The 19,370-nt window shown below is 47.0% G+C and overlaps 3 protein-coding genes across 3 annotated transcripts; 1 reads left to right on the top strand and 2 right to left on the bottom strand.

Moving 5' to 3' along the window:
* Positions 1-1,141: 1,141 nt before the first annotated feature.
* On the bottom strand, positions 1,142-5,101 carry LOC129602886 (arylsulfatase I-like). Its single transcript, XM_055512533.1, has 2 exons — positions 3,084-5,101; positions 1,142-2,984 (listed from the first exon to the last, which is right to left on the bottom strand). The coding sequence occupies exons 1-2, from the start codon at positions 3,395-3,397 to the stop codon at positions 1,586-1,588; spliced, it is 1,713 nt and encodes a 570-aa protein (XP_055368508.1). The 5' UTR covers positions 3,398-5,101; the 3' UTR covers positions 1,142-1,585.
* A 2,319-nt stretch (positions 5,102-7,420) lies between these two features.
* Positions 7,421-15,176, bottom strand: LOC129604705 (uncharacterized). The gene is made up of 2 exons (XM_055512324.1): positions 14,182-15,176; positions 7,421-7,952 (listed from the first exon to the last, which is right to left on the bottom strand). Exon 1 carries the CDS (start codon positions 14,953-14,955, stop codon positions 14,188-14,190), a length of 768 nt encoding a protein of 255 aa, XP_055368299.1. The 5' UTR covers positions 14,956-15,176; the 3' UTR covers positions 7,421-7,952; positions 14,182-14,187.
* A 527-nt stretch (positions 15,177-15,703) lies between these two features.
* On the top strand, positions 15,704-18,963 carry tcof1 (treacle ribosome biogenesis factor 1). Its single transcript, XM_029164574.3, has 7 exons — positions 15,704-16,051; positions 16,493-16,545; positions 16,650-16,741; positions 16,832-16,887; positions 16,968-17,118; positions 17,415-18,809; positions 18,881-18,963. Exons 1-7 carry the CDS (start codon positions 15,944-15,946, stop codon positions 18,934-18,936), a joined length of 1,911 nt encoding a protein of 636 aa, XP_029020407.1. The 5' UTR covers positions 15,704-15,943; the 3' UTR covers positions 18,937-18,963.
* The last annotated feature ends 407 nt before the right edge of the window (positions 18,964-19,370 follow it).

Below are 19,370 nucleotides of genomic sequence, written 5' to 3' on the forward strand. Positions count from 1 at the left end.
TGTCTTATTAGTTACTCTGTAAATGTACACTTGTGTCTATAAATAACCCAGGGCCACCACTTAGAAGAGAAAAGGGCACGAGAAGCACAAGCATCTGCACCTGCTTGACGTGGTTTCGTTATTTCTAACAAGAGTTTAAAAAAGAGTTTAAAAAACATCGACGCGAATCTATACGCGTCAGAATACGGGGCTGATGTTTGTGTTGCAGGATTTATTATTGTCCCCTTGTGTTTCTGAATCCATCCTCCTATATGTAGATTTTAACTGAAGTTACGTAACATCTCGCAGAAGCTGAGCCTTCGCGTCTTTAATTCATTCTTTAAGCGCAGCATCAGCACAGGAGCCGCCGTTCACCGCCGCCTGGTCCGGCGTTTACCGGACTTACGAATACACGGGACGTGTTGGAGATGAGCCGAACCGAACCCACCATGGTTGTAACACGTGCACGCGGAAGCAGCGGTGCGCGCCCCCGCGATGAGGCTGGATTCATCACCGCAGCGCATCTGTCTCTGGCCGTTTTACTGTCTTAATGTTTTATCGCTCTCACAACAGGCCGCATCGTAATCTGTGCAGCTGTGACCGGGATCCGTCTGAGGTTCGCGACGCACGGGCTCACAATAAATCGTTATATAAGAGCAGCTATCGCAAAATCACAGTAGCTCCTTACTGGCGTTAATATAGGCTAACATCAATTATAACACATCAATTACTGATATTTGTGTCCGATAAAATGGGAAATGTTAAAGTGTAAACGAGCCACTTACCGCCTGTGAAGCACCACCTCCAGCTGCACCAACGCTGAACTGGAGACACTGTTGGTCAAACGTGCGTCACAACGCAAAGTGCGTAAAGGAGCGCGGCTTAGAAAGTAAAGTTCGCGGTTGGCGGATCACTTCTTTTTCATTTCTCTCACGACATGTTGCAGAAAACGCACACATCTGTGTGGAGAAGGCAATACCTCACAATACTGGACTATACTGTAAATAACGTGTACTGTATTACCAGGAAATGGCAGTAGACCACGAGCCCCCTCCCTCCACTATTCTGTCTCTGCTTTGTTTTACCTTAAAAACTTCAGTCTGTTTTTATAAAAGAGTCAGTGCGAATATGAGAAACACAAAATGACAACAGGCATTAAAGCTGTTAATGATCCCTGTAATTACGCTTTTACCTATTTCAAACATCGACATGTTTCCTCCATTTAGGAAAAAATAAATAGGAAGATGTGAGAACGGAAATGTCACATTAATACAGAGGTAGACATTTTGTATATTAGTCATGGTTATGGTTGCGGATCATTTTTCCTTGTCACAAACAGTGATTGTGACCTTTTAAAACAGCCCAACCTGAGCAGGGTGTTTAGAACAAGACGCTTCCATACAGTACTTTAGTCTTTACATTAGAACCAGCTCACACTTCTCTAGGTTATAGGTACAGAACAGTACAACACACAGTACAACACAGTACTTCTGCAGGAAAACACTATATGCAACTAGAATGAAGTCTGCTCTTTGGGAAACAGACAAACAGACACATCCTGAATGTAGATTTTGCTGAATCTTTCTCTCCATCACTCAGCTGGTCTTTAAATCCTGTTGGACATGATCCTCGTGTTAAGTCTCCTAAAAAACAAGCTGCTTTTGTAAAGCTTAAGCTTTGTCTTCCAGTCCTTGTTCTTTCTCCGGTGAACGCGGTCCCAGTTGTCCTCCTCCTCGTCTCCCACCCAGGGCACCCAGGCGCCCCCGTTCAGGTGCGGGTCGGCCCGCGGGTCCTCCGACGGGTACCTCACCGGCACCGCGGTGCGGTTGTAGTACACCAGCCGGGCCAAGAGCTCTTTGACGACGTCCGGCCTCTGCTCAGAGAGGTCGTAGCGCTCGTACGGGTCCCCGGAGATGTTGAAAAGCCACAGGGACCTCCGGGGCGCCGTGTGGCGCTCCAGCTGCCACCATTCCGCGGGGAAGCCCGGCAGCACCTGCGGCGGGATCCAGTCTCCGTACCCGGGGTCTCCCGTCAGGAGTTTCCAGTCTCCGGCTCGGATGGAGGCCTGGACGGCTGTGTTCCAGATGCCGTGGCCTTTCTGCAGGGAGCCGCTGCGTGCGTGGTTGTAGAGGGGGTCGATGTTGTGCAGGATCTCCAGCCTGGGGGACTCTTTGCCCTCGCTGATGGCTCCCCACACGTTATAGCCGTCCACCCCCTTCGTCAGGGACTCGTTGCCGCCCGCCAGTCCCACCAGTGTGGGGTACCAGTCAGTGATGTGCACCAGGGCTTTACTCACGCGCCTCTTCTTCCTCAACAGGGGGCTGTGGACGAAGCCGACGCCTCGGACGCCGCCTTCCCAGTAGGTGCCTTTGCGTCCTCGCAGCGGCCAGTTGTTGCCGCCGGACAGCGGCTGGCCGCCGTTGTCGGTGGAGAAGACGATGACGCTGTTCTGGTAGTAGCCGTACTTGCGCAGGGCGTAGGTCACGTTGTGGACCGCCTCGTCCACCGTGGAGACCATGGCGGCGTATTTCCTGCGCGCCACGTTGCCGAGGCCGCGGTACGGGCGGATGTACTCGCGCGGCGACTGCAGCGGCGTGTGGACCGCCTGGAAGGAGAGGAAGATGAAGAGCGGCTGGGAGCGCGGGTCGTGGGAGGCCAGGATCTTGCGGACGCGCTGCGTGTACAGGTGGGTGCAGTATTTGCCCCTGTGGCCCCAGGCCACCGACTCGCCCTCGTGCAGGTCGAAGCCGCACAGGCCGGGCCCGTCGCAGGAGTCGTAGGTGTAGTAGTTCACGCTGCCCGTCAGCGAGCCGAAGTAGGTGTCGAAGCCGCGGCGCGTGGGCAGGCACTGCTTCTTGTAGAAGCCCAGGTGCCACTTGCCGACCATGTGGGTGGAGTAGCCCAGCTCCTGCAGCCTCTGGGGCAGCGTGACGTGGTGGAAGGGCAGGCAGTTGGGCTGGCGGGGCCGGATGATGGAGTGCTGCAGGCCGGTGTGGATCTGGTACCTGCACACGCGACGAGTGAGACGTCCTCATCATCATTATCATCATCATCAGCATCAGCATCAGCATCACGGGGCAAACGTTTATTCTGCTGGAGCCTACCTGCCGGTGATGAGCTGGCTGCGGGACGGGGTGCAGATGGGCTGGATGTAGTAGTTCTCCAGCTTGACCCCATCGGCGGCCAGCTTGTCCAGCGTGGGCGTCCTGATGTCCGAGCTGTGGTAGCCGATGTCGTTGAACCCCTGGTCGTCGGTCAGGAAGAAGATGATGTGGGGAGGCCGCGGGGCGGGGGCCCTGCCGCCCAACGCTTGACCCGGGTCCTTTTCCACCTGATTAGGACCCATCAGGTCCCACGTCAGGTAGCCAAGACTGAGCAGGCTCATCATGGAGAATCCGGTGAGAGCGGCCGTTGCCATGGCTCCGGTGACGCGCTGATACTATGGTCCAATCTTTGGTTTGTGTGTCACCAAATCATCATGCCACAGCAGACTCTCTCTGTCAGAAACGCAGCCGGGCCGTCGGACGCGCTGCTCCGGTCTCACACATCCATCCTGCCCGCGGTCTCCAACCCGTCTGAGCCTCCGATGCGAGCGTCTCACTTTCCCCAGTGGTCCTTCAGCTCCGCCCCTCCGCCTCGCTGCAATAACAGCAGCCCCGCCGCACAAACACACACAGGAATGTTTCACTACATCCAGGTGTTGACGGTGAGTTTACTCTTACATTACTGATACAGTCGCTCTGCAGTACTTGCAAATCTGCTGCGAATGTCGGCATTCGCGTCACTTAGCGCATAAAACATGAAAGCAGCCCACCGCGGCCCCTCCCGTCCACTCGGCCCGGTTCAAGGTAGTCTGCTCTCAATGGAGCGCACTGACGACTTCACAAATTACTAGAAAGCGAGGGAAAACATTCCCACCTGACCTGGTTCAGCTGCAGGCGACAGAGGCTCTACAGAGAGCGCCTCCATGAGAGAGCACGCCCCGCGCGAGGGGGGCCGGGGCCCCGGGGCGGCCGTGGGGCCCCGCGGACAGTCACAGACCCTGTTCCCCACTCCGCTCCGCACAAACGCCCTCTTTTTATTCCTGCAGTTTTACGGGGCCTGCAGACGCTGACGCTGATAACGTCTCCAACCAGGCGTCAAAGAACCACTTTCTAAGTCATCCATCCGGACAACAGAACGCGGCAGGGCTGAGCCGCCGGTCTGCCGCCCTTCATCTTCATCCCTCGCTCGCTTGCGCCGCGTCAGAATGGATCTTTCAGGTTAAAAGCTTAGGGTCACTGAAGTGAAACACAGTCAGCACACAAAGGAGTGGGGAAACATGCTGGACGGTAAAACAACACGCCTGCAAATATTAGGCTGCGGTTGGTTTCAGTCAAAGGACGCGTGAGCCTCCCGGAGAAGGGGATGTTTGCCCAAGATCCAAACCATCTTTGGAGCAGAGCTACGGGTTTGAGGTGAAGCCAGGAGGGAGCGAGGAGAGAAGATGATTGAGTGCACCTGATGTTGAACACACTCACGTTTGTTTATGTAGCTTTCCTAGAGGGAGCAGCCTGAACAGCTGAAGAGTTGAGCAATCACGCTCGAATCAAGCTATCGCATGTGTGTGTGTGTGTGTGTGTGTGTGTGTGTGTGTGTGTGTGTGTGTGTGTGTGTGTGTGTGTGTGTGTGTGTGTGTGTGTGTGTGTGTGTGTGTGTGTGTGTGTGTTTTTCCAGGAATGTCAGCAACGACAACATCACCACTACAGACAAACGGACACACGCAGCTTCTAACACGTGTCCATATCAGAAGTCACATCAGCTAATCCTGATTTAAATTGTCATGCGTAATTCACTGTTTATTGACTAGGAAATGGTTTGGTGACAGTATTTATGGAGACAGTCGCCTTACGATACACCACAGGCAGCGCTTTCATTGAGCCCTAAATGTTCAGCTGAGACCAAACTCGGTCAGAGGAGGTTATTTTCACTTATTTGTTTGTCCTAATTTATCTCCGGCTGCCGTCCAACGTCAAAATGAGAGATATGAAAATACGTGAGCATTCTTCAAGCTGCAGCGGTCCCGCTCCAGGAATAGCAGGACTCAGTGAGCGGTGGTCTTGTCAGGCGCGGTCAGGGTTAATTAAAGCACTCACGCTGCGCCGCTGTTGACCCAGATGTGATCAGTGGAACTTCAAGCCTGATTGCGGATCACATTCTCAGACTGATCTCCTCGCCGTTTATTGCTCCCTCCTGCTGTTCTCAAACACAAATGTTTTAAGGTGCGTCTTTTGAGTCGTTTGCTTTACTATGACAAATGTCACAACTTGAGATCGACCTCGTTGGGACAATGTCAGAGCTGTATTTCAGCTTTAAACATCTGTGCTGTGTTTGTCGGTTGTTTATTGCCTCATAATTCATCTCATTGCTCCTGCAGTGGAGGATGTGAGCACAGGAGCGTTGTAAGCGCAACAAAGCTTCCCTGTTTTGCTGTTTAATTAAAAACAGAGTGCAGCTCAATGCAAGAGTCAATTACTTCAGAGTCGAGGGACTAGATGCAGTGACCTTCCACACACACACACACACACACACACACACACACACACACACACACACACACACACACACACACACACACACACACACACACACACACACACACACACACACACACACACACACACACACACACACACACACACACACACACACACACCTCATTTTCACTTTCCAAGCATGTGCTCGGCCTCTTTTGTGAGGAGCTATGAAGTGAGATGGAATGAAATAATGAACTGGAAGGGAAGCGGCGGCTGGAGGGCGGCTGCTGCTGCTGCTGCTGCTGCTGCTGCCCCTGTGTCGGTCGGATCCAGATGTTGGCTTTGGCTAAAAGCAGAGGTGCTGTGATTGAACGCGTCTGCTCCCCCTCGCCGTGAACACTACCCCCTTTCTAATCAGGGCGTCCCTGCCGGTAAACCTGCGCCCCCCCCCCCAACCCCAATGTTTTAATCTGACTATTACTGGATGGAGGTTTTCATTCTTCCTGTACTCCAACCCCAGCCAAAACCCTGCCTCAGAAGAGCTGTATTCAGCTTGTCGCCCCAGCACCGCATACAGAAGTACCTTTGTTTCAGGGTTGTTCAGCAAGTTCCTTCTCATCTGTTTCATCTTTTCACCATCACTTCATCTAATGAGGGATAATTTAGGGCGAAGAATGCTTGTCTTTCTCTCCTGGTTTAAGCCTGACAGACTGACACTGAGTCATATGATGTCAAGGTTGCATAGGTTGGACTCGATTACCGACCATTACACCCATAGAATGTGTTTCATTCTCTAAAAACCACATGCGCCGAGCCCAGATTCATTTTTATGATCCTCCAGCAAAGCCACCTGAATCATTACCTGAATTCACATTAAATGAGCATGAGTACATATTATATAGCTCCCAAAGTGGCAGCTCTGACACATTAAAGGAATAACAAATCCCACCGGCTGTATTTGGGGGTGAGTACCTGCCAGTGGGCACAGGTGTGAGCTGCTGAACATGTGGAATGTGGAACAGAGTGTCATTTACAAGAGCAACCTGTGTAAATCAGCATCAAAAAGGAATGTTCAGGCCTGTATATGCTTCGTTTTTGCTCCTCCAGTACTTATTCTCTTGAAACCGAATAAATCCAATGCAAATCAGGACGTTTATTCTTTAGAATCAATAGATTACACATCTCATATTACAAAGAGTTTTCTCCTACATAAACCCTTGGTGGTCTGTCCACTGGCAGCCTGAGAATAAGCAGCTGAGTCAGCCTCATAACCAGACGCTGATGCCAGTGGTGTGTACAGTATGTGAGTGTTTGGGGCCGTGTGAGATGGTGAAATCGAGCGCTGGCGTTGAGTGTGGACTACACACTGCTTTCCTTGCCTGGTTCAGCCTCATGAATGGAGCTCTTTCAGTCGTTCTGCTCCTGCTGACCCTCTGCTTACCCAATACCACGCTCCAGTTTGACCCAAGGCCGCACCACCAGCTCTCCCGGTCATATACATTGGCAACTAGTTGTGCCCAGAGACCGTTAGCTTCCTCCCAACCAGGCAGGAATAGAGATTTTATCCAAATAGGCATGATGGAGAGATTGACCTCCATGGTAGATCTGGAAAAGATTCTCCTGTGCAGCTGATTGAATAGTTTATGTGTGGCTCTTTGATTGGTGGATGTTTTTTTTTTTTTTTTTTTTTTTTTTTTTTTTTTTTTTTTTTTTTTTTTTGTTCTGTCCAGCAGTTAAGCAAGCAGCATATATTACGCTGAATGCCATATTGTGATGGACAGCTTTGCTTTAACAAGAAGAGTATATATAGAATATATATACTCTTCCTGATTTATGGTTTATTTAATGGTTTATTTAGCTAATCCAAAATGTGTGTGATGTTGCTGTGTTGGTGGACAGGTTAGGTTTCTGCTTTAGGGTGTGTATGCGGGAGGGTGGGGGGGAGGGGGGTTAAGGGGTGCAACCAGCTGCTGAAACCAAGCAAATCTGTTAAGTAAACAATCGGAGCAAAAAAATAAATAAATAAGAAGCATGGATGTACCTTAGGCTAACACATTCATAACTAAACAATTTTTGTACTGTGGTTTACCTTGGAGATTAATACTAATACCAATAATAGTGCTAAGGTATGTGCACATACTAATACAAACATATACATACAATATACATACATATGTGCATTATTATACATATCCCATACTACTTAATAAAAGTCATGACATACAACACCACAAATTCCATATTCACACATTATTCATATCGGTAGTGATAAGTATCAATAATACTTACAGTTGGATTTGGAAAGTGTCCCACTACAAGGTTAGTAAGGCTGTAGCTTATCATTATTCACCCAAAGGGTGAGGCAGACGTTGGTGCATGAACAATGCCACTTGTGGAAGCCAGGGTGATGTGAGGGGCTCCGCCACTACGCCCATCCAGCAAGCAGAGGAAGGAATCCTAGCAGCCAGGGAGCCCACACACCTTCAGTTCCAGGAGGGCAGGTGTTGCAACCCAAGCCGCCCACACAGAGCCCCCCAGGCAGAGCTGCAGCAGCCACAGAGACAGCACCCGAGGCCAGAGTGGGCCACCGGGGGTCAACGCTGTCCGCCCCATGAGAACCAGGGGCAAACACTCCCCCCGGCGGGAGGGTCGGCCTGAAAGAGTAGAGCCCGAGGACCCACGGTCCGTAGGGAGCCCGCCAGAAGATGCCCCCGCGCCCAGAGTGGGGCCCGCCCCCAGCCCACCACCCCCACACGGGCGGAGCGGGGCCTACCCCATCGGCCCGACCTCATCCCCTGGCGCTACAGCGGCCTGCAGCACAAGGCCAGCAATTGGTGGGGTCAGCAGAAAAGAGACCACCCAGGCAGACGATCATCGTACCCCGGGCGAAAAACCGGACCCCCCACACTTCAACCGCACCACACGCATACCAACTCACACAAACACAGACGCATACACCCATCCACATGTGCAACACACATCATCACATCAACACACACACACACCATAGACTCTCTCACAACAAACTAGTCAATCATACGTGAACCAATGCACTCTCAGATACATTCTCCCACCCACACCATTCGCTTGATCACATTCGTGGGGAGGGTAGGTCTCCGGCCTGCCGTCCATGTGGCCCCAGGCAGGGACCGCAGCTCCTCCCGAGCCCCGACCAACCCCCCCAACCCGGGGGAGGCAGAGGGCAGTAGAAATAGGTACCCCAGAACCCTGCAACCCAGCTTGGACGTGAGTGTGTGGAACTAAAGTGCACTGAAGGTGGGTGACACCTCCAGGAGCACAACCGCTGGCTGACGGTGTGTCCCCGGACAGTGCCCCCCCTCGCCCTAAATGTCTTTTTGCAGTTAAAACTGGGTGGTGATCTCTCCATCAGGGCCAGTGGCCGAGGCCACAACTGGCCTGAGCCCCAGGCCCCAGTGAAAGAGCCCACCCCCGGCCCTAAATGTATGTGTATGTAGCTAAGTATGAGGAACTTTGGGAGATACCCAATTCTCCGGGGGGTCCAGCAGACAGAGCCATCAATGGGAAGTCTACTGGCCCCCCCGGAAGGAGCCCCCAGATTCCTGGACAAGTGTGTATGACTAATGCAATTAAAACTGCAGAGCATCCCACTTGGAAGGGATGGAACCACTTCCCAGTAGCCCTGGTCCCTCCATCAGCAGGACGCCCCTTGCAGACCTAAGTGGATGAATGCGGAGAAATGTAGTTGGGAAGCAGAGCACCAGGGTCCGCAGAGCCAGGTTCCCGACTGGCTCTGCTACCTATCCCACCACCCCCCACAACCCCCAGCCAGGAAGGGACAGCCGAGACCCAGGGACCGCAGTACTACTGCCCAGGCGCCACACGCAGCACAGCCAGAGCCATCCTCACCCTTCTTTCACACTTACCCATTCTCTCGCTCAAGTATGCCCATGCTCGCCCCGTGTAGTGTGACACTCAAACCCACACACATACTCTGCGGTTGTGCATTGAGGGCCAGCCTCCGCCCAGGGCCCAATGAAGGTTCTAGCCTGAGTAGTCTGCCAACCCCCCCTACAACAGGCCCGAGCAGTTACCAGAGGGCGTCGGACCGCTAGGGCAGGCAGCGCCCCACCCGAGCAGGGGCAGCGCCCCAGGGGAGAGACACCCCTCCGGGCACAGGCAGGCACCCCCAGAGGGAGTCCCCCGGACGCAGGTTACCCAGGTCTCCACCCCCAGGTCCGCCCCCGCACACCGGCAGGGAGGCCCGCCTCCGGCTCCCCGGAGACAGGCACACGCCAACCCTCAAAATGGTCCCACCCCGGCACAGGGCCGCCGGTCCCAGCAGCCACCACACCCCCACCGCAGGGGACCCATGCGGCCAGCCCTGAGTCCACCAACCCGTCCCGGTTCCTTAGGCAGGCAGGCACCACCAACCACCAGTCACCCCCCCACCACTGTGCCAGACATGACGCAGCACCCGAGCCCCACGCATCCTTACCTGGAAATGGAATCAATCAGAGTATAGTTTTGGTCATTGATTTGATGAAGCAGACAATGTGTCTAAGGTGGTATAATCTAACAAGCTGTTCAGGTATTGAGTAATGCTTAATTTTTTTTTAGTTTTCCAGTTCATGAGGATGATTTTCTTTGCGACACAGAGGGCAGAAAGAAGTGTGTGTGATGAGTTTATCTCTAGATCAAGCCCACTTAGATCTCCTAGAAGACAAAGTGCAGGGGCTGCTGGGATTGGACAGCTTAACTTGGTTGACAGGTGTTCACATACTCTTTGCCAAAATTGCTGCACAGGTGAGCATGACCAGAATGCATGTAGGAATCTATCTGCTGTGTTATCTGTACAGTGAGGGCAAATATTTGAGTTTGTGAGACCCATTTGGAACATCCTTTGTCCTGTATAGTGAGTTCTATGAAGAATTTTGTATTGTATTAGTTGTAAATTTGTATTTTTTGTCATTCTGAATAAATTAGAACATATGTTATTCCAGAACGTGTAATTAGTGGTGATATTGAGATCAGCTTCCCATTTAGAGATCGGAAGGCTCACTGTCTGGTCTACATTGGAAATTAAGATATAGATTTTGGATACTGTCCTTTTCCCTGATATATCAATAAATCGCTCTATTACTGGTGGTGGTTGCATGTGGATGGCAGCATTCTTACTTTTTGCATTAAGTATTGACTTTAGTTGTTGGTATTCTAAGAAATTGGCACTAGTGATTTCATAGTGAGACACTAGTTCTTCAAAAGAGGTAAACTTGTCTCTTGTGAAAACATGTTTCAGATGTGTTATCCCTTTGATATGCCAAGTTGGAAAGTGTATTGCCTTTTTGTTTTGTATGATGTCTGGATTGTTCCAGAGAGGTGTGTTTTGGCAAAGAGTAAGCGAAGACCCATTAATTTTAAGAAACTCCCACCAGGCTTGCAGAGATGCTTTTATGCTAATGTTCTGGTAACAACTATGATGTTTGATTTTGGTGCTGATAAAGGGCAGATCTGCAACTTTAATATTTCCACAAAATGTTTGTTCAATGTCTATCCAGGAGGAGTCTGCTGGCATGGGTTTTATCCATTTGTGGACATGGTTCAGTCTATTGGCAAGAAAATAGTGGTGGAAGTTAGGTAGTTCTAGGCCGCCGCAGCGTCTGGATTTTTGAAGAGTTTTTAAACTAATTCGTGGTGGCTTGGTTTTCCACAAAAACTGTGAGATGTAGGAGTCTAATGTCTTAAACCACGCCTGGGCTGGCTGAGTTGGAATCATTGAAAATATGTAATTAATTTTTGGCAGGATCATCATTTTTATGGTGGCAATTCTTCCCATAAGTGAAATGGGTAAGGACTGCCATCTTTTGAGGTTGGCTTCTATTTGTTTTAATAATGGATTGTAGTTTAGATCAATAAGCTCTGATAGCCTAGACGACAATTCAATGCCCAAGTATTTAATGTTTCCTGAATGGAGTGTGGTAGAGGAGATGTTAGTCACCTTAAGGTTAAGTGGTAGCACTATAGATTTGGTCCAGTTAATAGAGTACTCTGAAAGTCCTGCGAATTCATCTATGAGGCTGATAGTTGTAGGAAGAGACGTCTGTGGCTCCAGGAGAAACAGTAACACATCGTCAGCATATAAACTTATTTTATGATTTACTGATTTGGTCGATATTCCAGTAATTCCTTCATGCTGTCTTATTGCTGCGGCTAGAGGTTCAATAAATATTGCAAATAGTGATGGGGACAGTGGGCAGCCCTGTCTTGTCCCTCTATGCAGATTAAACCTTGGTGAGATCTGGTTGTTTGTTCTGACTGCAGCGTTTGCTGAGTTGTATAATATTTGGATCCAGTCTATGAATGTTTCCCCAATGCCGAATTTGTGCAGAGTGGCTAAAAGAAACTTCCAGTTTACTCTATCGAAAGCTTTTTCTGCATCTAAGGAGACGATGGCTGTCTCTAGTTTATGGATGGTGACATAATCAATTAAATTAATTAGTCTGTTCATATTGTTTGTTGACTGTCTACCTTTAATGAAGCCTGTTTGATCAGAGTGAATTATATATGGAGTGATTTTTTCTAATCTTCTAGCAAGTGCTTTACACACTATTTTTAGATCTACATTTATTAGTGAAATTGGTCTATAACTCGATGGGAGTGTAGGGTCTTTTCCTGGTTTTTGGAGCAGGCTTATGAAGGCAGAATTCATATTTGTGGGTAATGAATGTTGTTGTTTAATTTCAGCTAACATTTTGTAAAAGCTGGGTGCCAGCATGGACCAGAACTCTTTATAAAATTCAGTTGGGAATCCATCTGGTCCTGGAGCTTTTTTATTGGGCATCTCCTGCAGAGCTTCATGTAGTTCTGCCAAAGATAACAATGAGTCTAGAGTTGTAGATTGTTCTTCATTTAGCTTTGGCAGTTCTAGTTTATTCAGAAACGCCTCTATGGCTGAGGTGGGTGGATCTATTTGGGACGTATATAACTCTTGGTAAAAGTTTTTAAAGGTATCATTTATTTCATGGGGATCACGAGTAATGTTGCCTTCCTTATTAGTTATTGAATGGATGATTTGTTTCTCTTTATTATTTTTTAATTGGTTAGCTAGAAATTTACCACATTTATTAGCATGGTCAAAATTCTCCCAGCGTAATTGGTCTATCTGAAACTGAGTTTTGCAATCAATTATATTATTTAATTTCAGCTTTAGATTCTTTAGGTCTTCTAGGACATCATTGGTTGGAGAGGCTGCATATTTAATCTCTAGAGATTTTATTTTTTGCTCTAATTCTAATTCAAGTAACATGTCCTTTTTTTTCTTGTGTGATGAATATGAAATAATTCTACCGCGCATAACTGCCTTCCCAGTCTCCCAAAGAACACAGGGTGAGATTTCCGGTGTATCGTTGATTTCTATAAAGGTTTTCCATTCTCTCCTGACATAACTGATGAAGTCTTGATCATTGAGTAATGATGTATTAAACCTCCAATTCCTGGTTGATGGTGTGGCTGTCTTAATCAACGAAATGGACATTGGTGCATGATCACTGATTGTGATAGAGTGAATATTGGTGTCAGAGACATCTTGTAAGACTGAGTTATTTACTAAAATATAATCTATACGGGAGTGAGAGTGGTGAACTGGCGAGAAAAAGGTATATTCCCTGGATGTAGGATGAAGAGAACGCCATGTGTCACAGAGACCAAAGTCATCCATGTACTGTCTTAAGGTCTGTACTGATTGCCAGTTCCTGTTGCTCACAGCTTTGCTTAGCCTGTCCAACTCTGGGTTAAATACTAAATTAAAGTCCCCTCCTACTATAAGTTTGGAACCAGAGTGAGCAGACAGTGATGTGAAGAAGCTGTGAAAGAAAGAGGGGTCGTCAGCATTAGGGCCATACACATTAGCTATGCAATATTCAATGTTTCCTATCAAGATATTAATGATTATATATCTCCCTTCTGGATCTACAATGGTATCGTTATGCGTAAAGTTAATCTTTTTATTTATCAGGATGGCGACCCCTCTTTGTTTAGAATTGTAACCGGCTAAGTAAGCATGTGGGAACTCTGCTGATGCCAGAGTGTAATTTATAATTTTGGGAATATGAGTTTCCTGTAGTAAAACAATGTCTGCTTGTAGGGTTTTCAAATGGTTAAATATTTTAAATCGTTTCTCCTTCTTATTGATTCCACGTACATTCCAAGTGACAATCTTCAGTGGTGTCATATCTTACCTGACTGCTGTGGATCACTAGTCTTGTGTGTATGTAGTGTGACAGACTTTAGGTGTGTGGCTAACCTTAAGTACCTGTGTATTCTGAGTTGTGTGTTATCTATGTATGTGCATGTGATTCCCCTGTGCAGTAGATGTTTGTGTGTGGCTGCTGGAGGGCTACATAGCTGGCTGACTACGTGGGAGAAGAATCGAGGAAAGAAGGATGTACACAGTGTGGAGTGAAAGTAGGTGAAGGAAAAAGAGTAAAGGGAAGGAAAATTAAAGTGAAAGGAAAGTGGGTGATTACGTATGGTGAGCGCTTTGCAAAGTGAGTGAGTGAGTGACATTAGAATGACAATAAACATTTATATGAAACATCTGCGAGAGAACGAGTTTGAATACTGGATGTAAAGTTATAACACATAGTTGCATTACATCTATTGTTTTTTTTTAACAAACCTTATACATTAAACCATTGTTTTTACATACCACCTGCTAGTAGAGCCACGGAGTTGCTTCCCGGTCCCGGTAGAGCTCTCCGTTGACGTACAGTTTGTCGACGCTGATGACGGCCCTGCAGCCTTCTGCCATGAACCTCTTACGGATGGGGAACAGTCGGCGGCGGCGGTCGAGGATCTCCTTGGGGAACTGGTCGTTGACGCTGTAGTCGGTTCCCTTCAGCTGTCTGCCCCGGCTCTTAACCAGTTCCTTCTGCTTAAAGTCATGAAACTTGGCAACGATGGGTCGAGGACGCTGGCCATCCGGTCGTCTTCCTCCTAGTCTATGCGAACGGTGGAACGCCATCTTGTCAACAACTTCCGCTGGGATCTTCATCTGTTGTTTAATGAAGTTTTTAATTGTGGTTTCCGTGTTTTCCTCCGCCTGTTCTGGAATCCCCGAGAACACCAGGTTGTCCCTCATGCTGCGGGCCTGCAGATCGATGATACCTTCTTTTATTTTTTTATTTTCGGCCGCTAGCTGAGCCACATCCTCCGTCAGGGACTGCACCGTTCCTTTCAGGGCCTCGTTCTCGGTGGCGAGAGAAATCACCTGCTGCTGGCTAAATTCCAGGGAGTCGCGGAGGGCCATAAACTCTTTGTGGAGGAGTTCCACTAGCGCCAGACGTGCGTCGAAACTTGTTATTTTTTTTTCGATGGACTCCAGGATGTCCGTGATGTTTTTATCCGCCGAGCTAGCTCCAGGTGACTCAGGTGAGTCAGACGGACGGGAACGCTTGTTTGGAGCCGTCTCCTTTTTCCCCATTACCAGACGCTCGAAGCACTCGTCGATGTACTCGAAACTTTCTTCGGTGTTATCCAGAATGGTAGGGTGGTTGATTATTTTCCGAAAAATAAGGTAGTTATTTACTTAAATTGGCGGATAGTTTGTCGCGCTGTTGTTTACTACCGGTGTCGCGCCGCCTTGTTGAATTCCTCGTGCTGTTCTCGCAGAGTCTCGCGTTCTCTCACAGCATCGCGTCTCTCCTCCTCACCCGCGTCCCTATCTGAATCTGGAAAAGATTCTCCTGTGCAGCTGATTGAATAGTTTATGTGTGGCTCTTTGATTGGTGGATGTTTTCTATCATGAAGAGACTGAACAAGAGGTCGGAGTCAAGAAACCTCAAGCTATAAGAGACACTGGAGAAATGGTAGGAAGAGGAGATTTATTTTAGGTCTTACATGGTGATTCTGGTTTATTTTTGTTTTCCAGTATGAGTCAGTGGTTTATCCTTTGGTTTTTCACATTTAATGTCTGCACACAGTCTTGACATCTGGATATAATACAAACCATGTGCCACATATAAAAAGACACACAAACACCACAATGAATGACACACGTCAATGTTCACATGTACAGTATTTTCTATTTGCACTCACATACATATACACATACACATCTAACGTTGCTGTAGAATATTAAGTGCTTATTTACACATACAAGTAACTAAAATAAATTAAAAACCATGAACAAACATCTGTAAAAATATTTATTTAATGTTAATTTGGAGGAAATTATGCATTTTGCTCATTTACGCAATGCTTCCTTCGTGGCTGCTAAGCGGAACTCTACCTCCCATCGTGCATTGCGGAGGGACACAGAACTACATCCTGAGTTCAAAGGTTAACTTTCCAACATGCGTGTTGTAGTTGACTTCCTGCCGCTCTGAAGACCATGTGTACACACTGAATATGAAAATACTTTCGTTCGTTACTGTTGTGTGTTTGTTTATCCGCTTCTTCGTGTGCCGGAAATGTCTGCGAGCGCTTCAGAGCACGAGCTGATCCAGCTGATCCACGGCCATTTGAAGGAGCATGGGTTCCAGTCGGCGGCAGAGGAGCTCCGGAGGCTCAGCCCACAGGTCACTGCTCATCCGAATGTCACAGCCTCATCATGACTGTTAGCAGCAGCAGCAACAGCAGCAGCTGTGTGCGTCCATGGGTCACGTTCATGATTAGGACATCAACAGCTCTGTTACCTGCTGCCTCACAAAGTCCTGACAACTCCTAAATGTTCTTCAGTTTTTTAAATAATAGTACTGCAGTAGTGTTTATATAACTCTATAAACTATTGTTACTGTATGAAATGTATATTATGTATTCTCATGCATGTAAAAATGTTTTCTAATCACTAGCCTGCGTTTTTTGAGTCACATTTACCAGCTAGAGTACAAAAATCCCATCACAAACTCTGCTTTTCTGAGTCACAACACCATCATCAAATGTACATATATATGTTACTGTACCTAGTAAACAGTCTAATCTATGTGTTTCTAATGTTTAGGTTTGCTTTGTTTTTGCAGGGGGAGTCTAAAATATCAACATCACTATTAGAAATCTACAATTCCTGGTTAAAGTAAGTACATTTTCTCAGGCTTTTCAAGATATCACACACATTCTTAGGATGTCTTCAGCTGCAAAGTGGTGCAAGCAAATACAAATTGTTTGTATTTATGACAGAGACTCTAAAAAGAAACGACGGTCTGACTCCGTTAAACACTCCAGCTCCAAATCAGAGCAAAAAGCAACAGCTTCAAAAGCTTCTCCTGCTGGTAAAGGTCACACCAGCATTCATCATAAATGTTGTCTAGCAGCGAATTGGAATATTTCATTGCTCATTCTGTAAATGTTTTCTTTTCCAGGCAAACTGAAGAAAAAGAAGGATAAACCTGTAAAAAAAACAAAAACACAAAAAAAGGTGAGTTTGTTTGTTTGTTATTAGAGTTATGACTGTCTTTAATTTGAGTAAGCAGGCTGTTTAAATGCATTGCTTTATAGTCTGTACAAGCAAAGAAGAAATCTGCCAAAAATGTCATCAAGGCAAAGAAATCCCCAAAGAAAGCTGCAGCAACTTCTGGTGGGGATGATTCAGACTCTGACAGTAGTCTGGATGTGGAGAAATGGAAGAAACGTGTCTTAGAGATGACAGGTTGGTGCATGTGTGTGTGTGTGTGGTAGAAAACAAAGGGGTCATTTAGTGCATCGCCCATTTGCAAGTACGTAAAATGAAATGGCAATGAGCTAAAGCTGATGTTTCTAGTGAGTGGATGCTAGTCAAGCAGGGCGCTGCATGTACGAGGAGATACTGACGAGGTATAAGGTGAGAGAGAAGATGTGCCCACCACGGGAAACAGTGATTTCATATGAGCAGAGCTGTGTACTGTAGTGTTTTCTTTGAAGCATCATGTTTGTTCTGTGCCTTCACTGTGTTTACTCTGTCCACAGACGATGACATAACCAAGATGGAAATTATCAATGCTCTAGACTTGTCTGCACCACAGCCCCAGAAAAAGAGAGTGAGAAAGCCACGAGCTAAGCCTCCTGGAGGGACTGATGGACAAAACAAAAAGGGAGCTGTGACAAGGACACCTGCAAAGATTATTACACCCAAGAAGAGCAGTCCAAAAAAGGCTGTGAGCTTGTCTGCCTCTCAGAGCCAGGAGAACGATGTCACCACTGTGGAAGACACGCCAGCTACACCTACGCCTGCTGTGTCACCTTTGAAACACACAGGAGCCAAAGAGAAAAAGAAGTCTGTGACTCCCAGCAAAGAAAACGCTGATGAGACAACATCCGAGCCCAAGAAGAAGCACAAGAAGAAAGCTAGTGAGGACAAAGCTTCTGAGGATGGTGCAGATGGAAAAGAAAAAGACACTGAAGACAAGAAGGAAAATATAGATGTCTCAGAACAAGGGTTAAGTGATAAACCTCTGAAAGAGAAGAAGACAAAGAAAAACAGCAGTAAGAGCGAGACAGGAGAAGAAATGATGGAGCAAAACAGCCATGGAAGTGCTGAGAATGAGCTGCCAGAGCCAACAGCAAGTGGAAAGGAAGCACAGAAGAAGAAACAGGGGGAAATTAATAGTCAGGGAAGTTCTGAGGAGGTAGTTGAAGAAATAAAAGTAAAGAAGAAGAAAAAAAAGAAGGCTGAAAAAACAGAAAATCCAGAAGACAATGTTATAGAAGAGCAAGAAAATTCAGAGCAAGTGACAGAAGGTGAAGACAAACAAAACACTGAGCAGATAACTGAAAAGAAACCAAAGAAAAAGAAGAAGAAAGCTGATAATGAGGAAATGTCAGAACAAAGTAAAGAAGAAAGTGTTGCAGAAAAAAAGGCAAAGAAGAAGAGAGTTGATAGTGAGGAAACACCTAAACATGTTGAAGTGGAGAAAGAAACGAATGAAGAAGAGCGGATGGAGAGAGTTGATGATGTGTCTAATAATAAAGTGGAAGAGGAGACAGGAAAAAATACTGCAGAAAAGAAAGCAAAGAAGAAGAAGAGAGCTGAACCTGAAGAACACGTTGAGGAGGAGGCAGAAAATAAAATAAAGAAGAAACGGGAGAAAAGGAATCACGATGAGAAGCATTCAGAACTGGTAGTTGAAGAAAAGAAAAGAAAGAAAAACAAAGAGAAAGTTGAACATAATGGGGAAATATCAGATCGGCCCGTTGAAGAGAAGGAAATCACACAAAGACCAGAGAACAGTGACATAGAGGAGAACCCTGACCAAAACAATAAGGTGAAAAAGAAAAGGAAGAAGGACCTGAATTCAGCCGATGCAGAGCCAACACTACCAGCCACCCCTGAGACTCTAGATCCTCCAACAGAGAAGAAGAAAAGTGGGTCTCTCAAGCGTCATGGCACATTTTGATTTGTTTTCTGTATTGACTTCATTATTTCTCATTCTCAGAGAAAATCAAGTTGAAATCAGTGAAGGACCTGCAGTGTTTGACCCATACACCTTAGTGTATCACCAAGTGGAAAAAAAGCAAGGTATCACAGAACTCTTTAATCACATACTATGCTAGTTGTTGTCTTTGTGGTCATGATGCTTAAAGAGCTGCTGTATTTGTATGTTTCTTCACAGAGGAACAACCACAGAGCACGGATTAGGTGAAGACGTGTGAGTCTTCATCCTTGTTCAGAACCAAACATTGAGGTCAACATATTCTGTCCGTCCTACATCTAATCATAGTTTGATGGTTAGAAGCATCAACTAGAAAGAAAGACTGAAGTTCTGGATAAGTTTGCCACTGAGCCTGACTTTCACCTTTGGCTTTGAAGAAAGACTGACTTTTTATTTTAGTACCTTTTAATGGGGGGGGTTCAGTTTTTCATGTCACGTGTGGCACACCATGTATTTTATACTGAAACTTTTATATGTACATGTTAATTGCTGT

The sequence above is a fragment of the Betta splendens genome, chromosome 10 (genome assembly GCF_900634795.4).
Source record: "Betta splendens chromosome 10, fBetSpl5.4, whole genome shotgun sequence".
Lineage (NCBI taxonomy): Eukaryota > Metazoa > Chordata > Actinopteri > Anabantiformes > Osphronemidae > Betta > Betta splendens.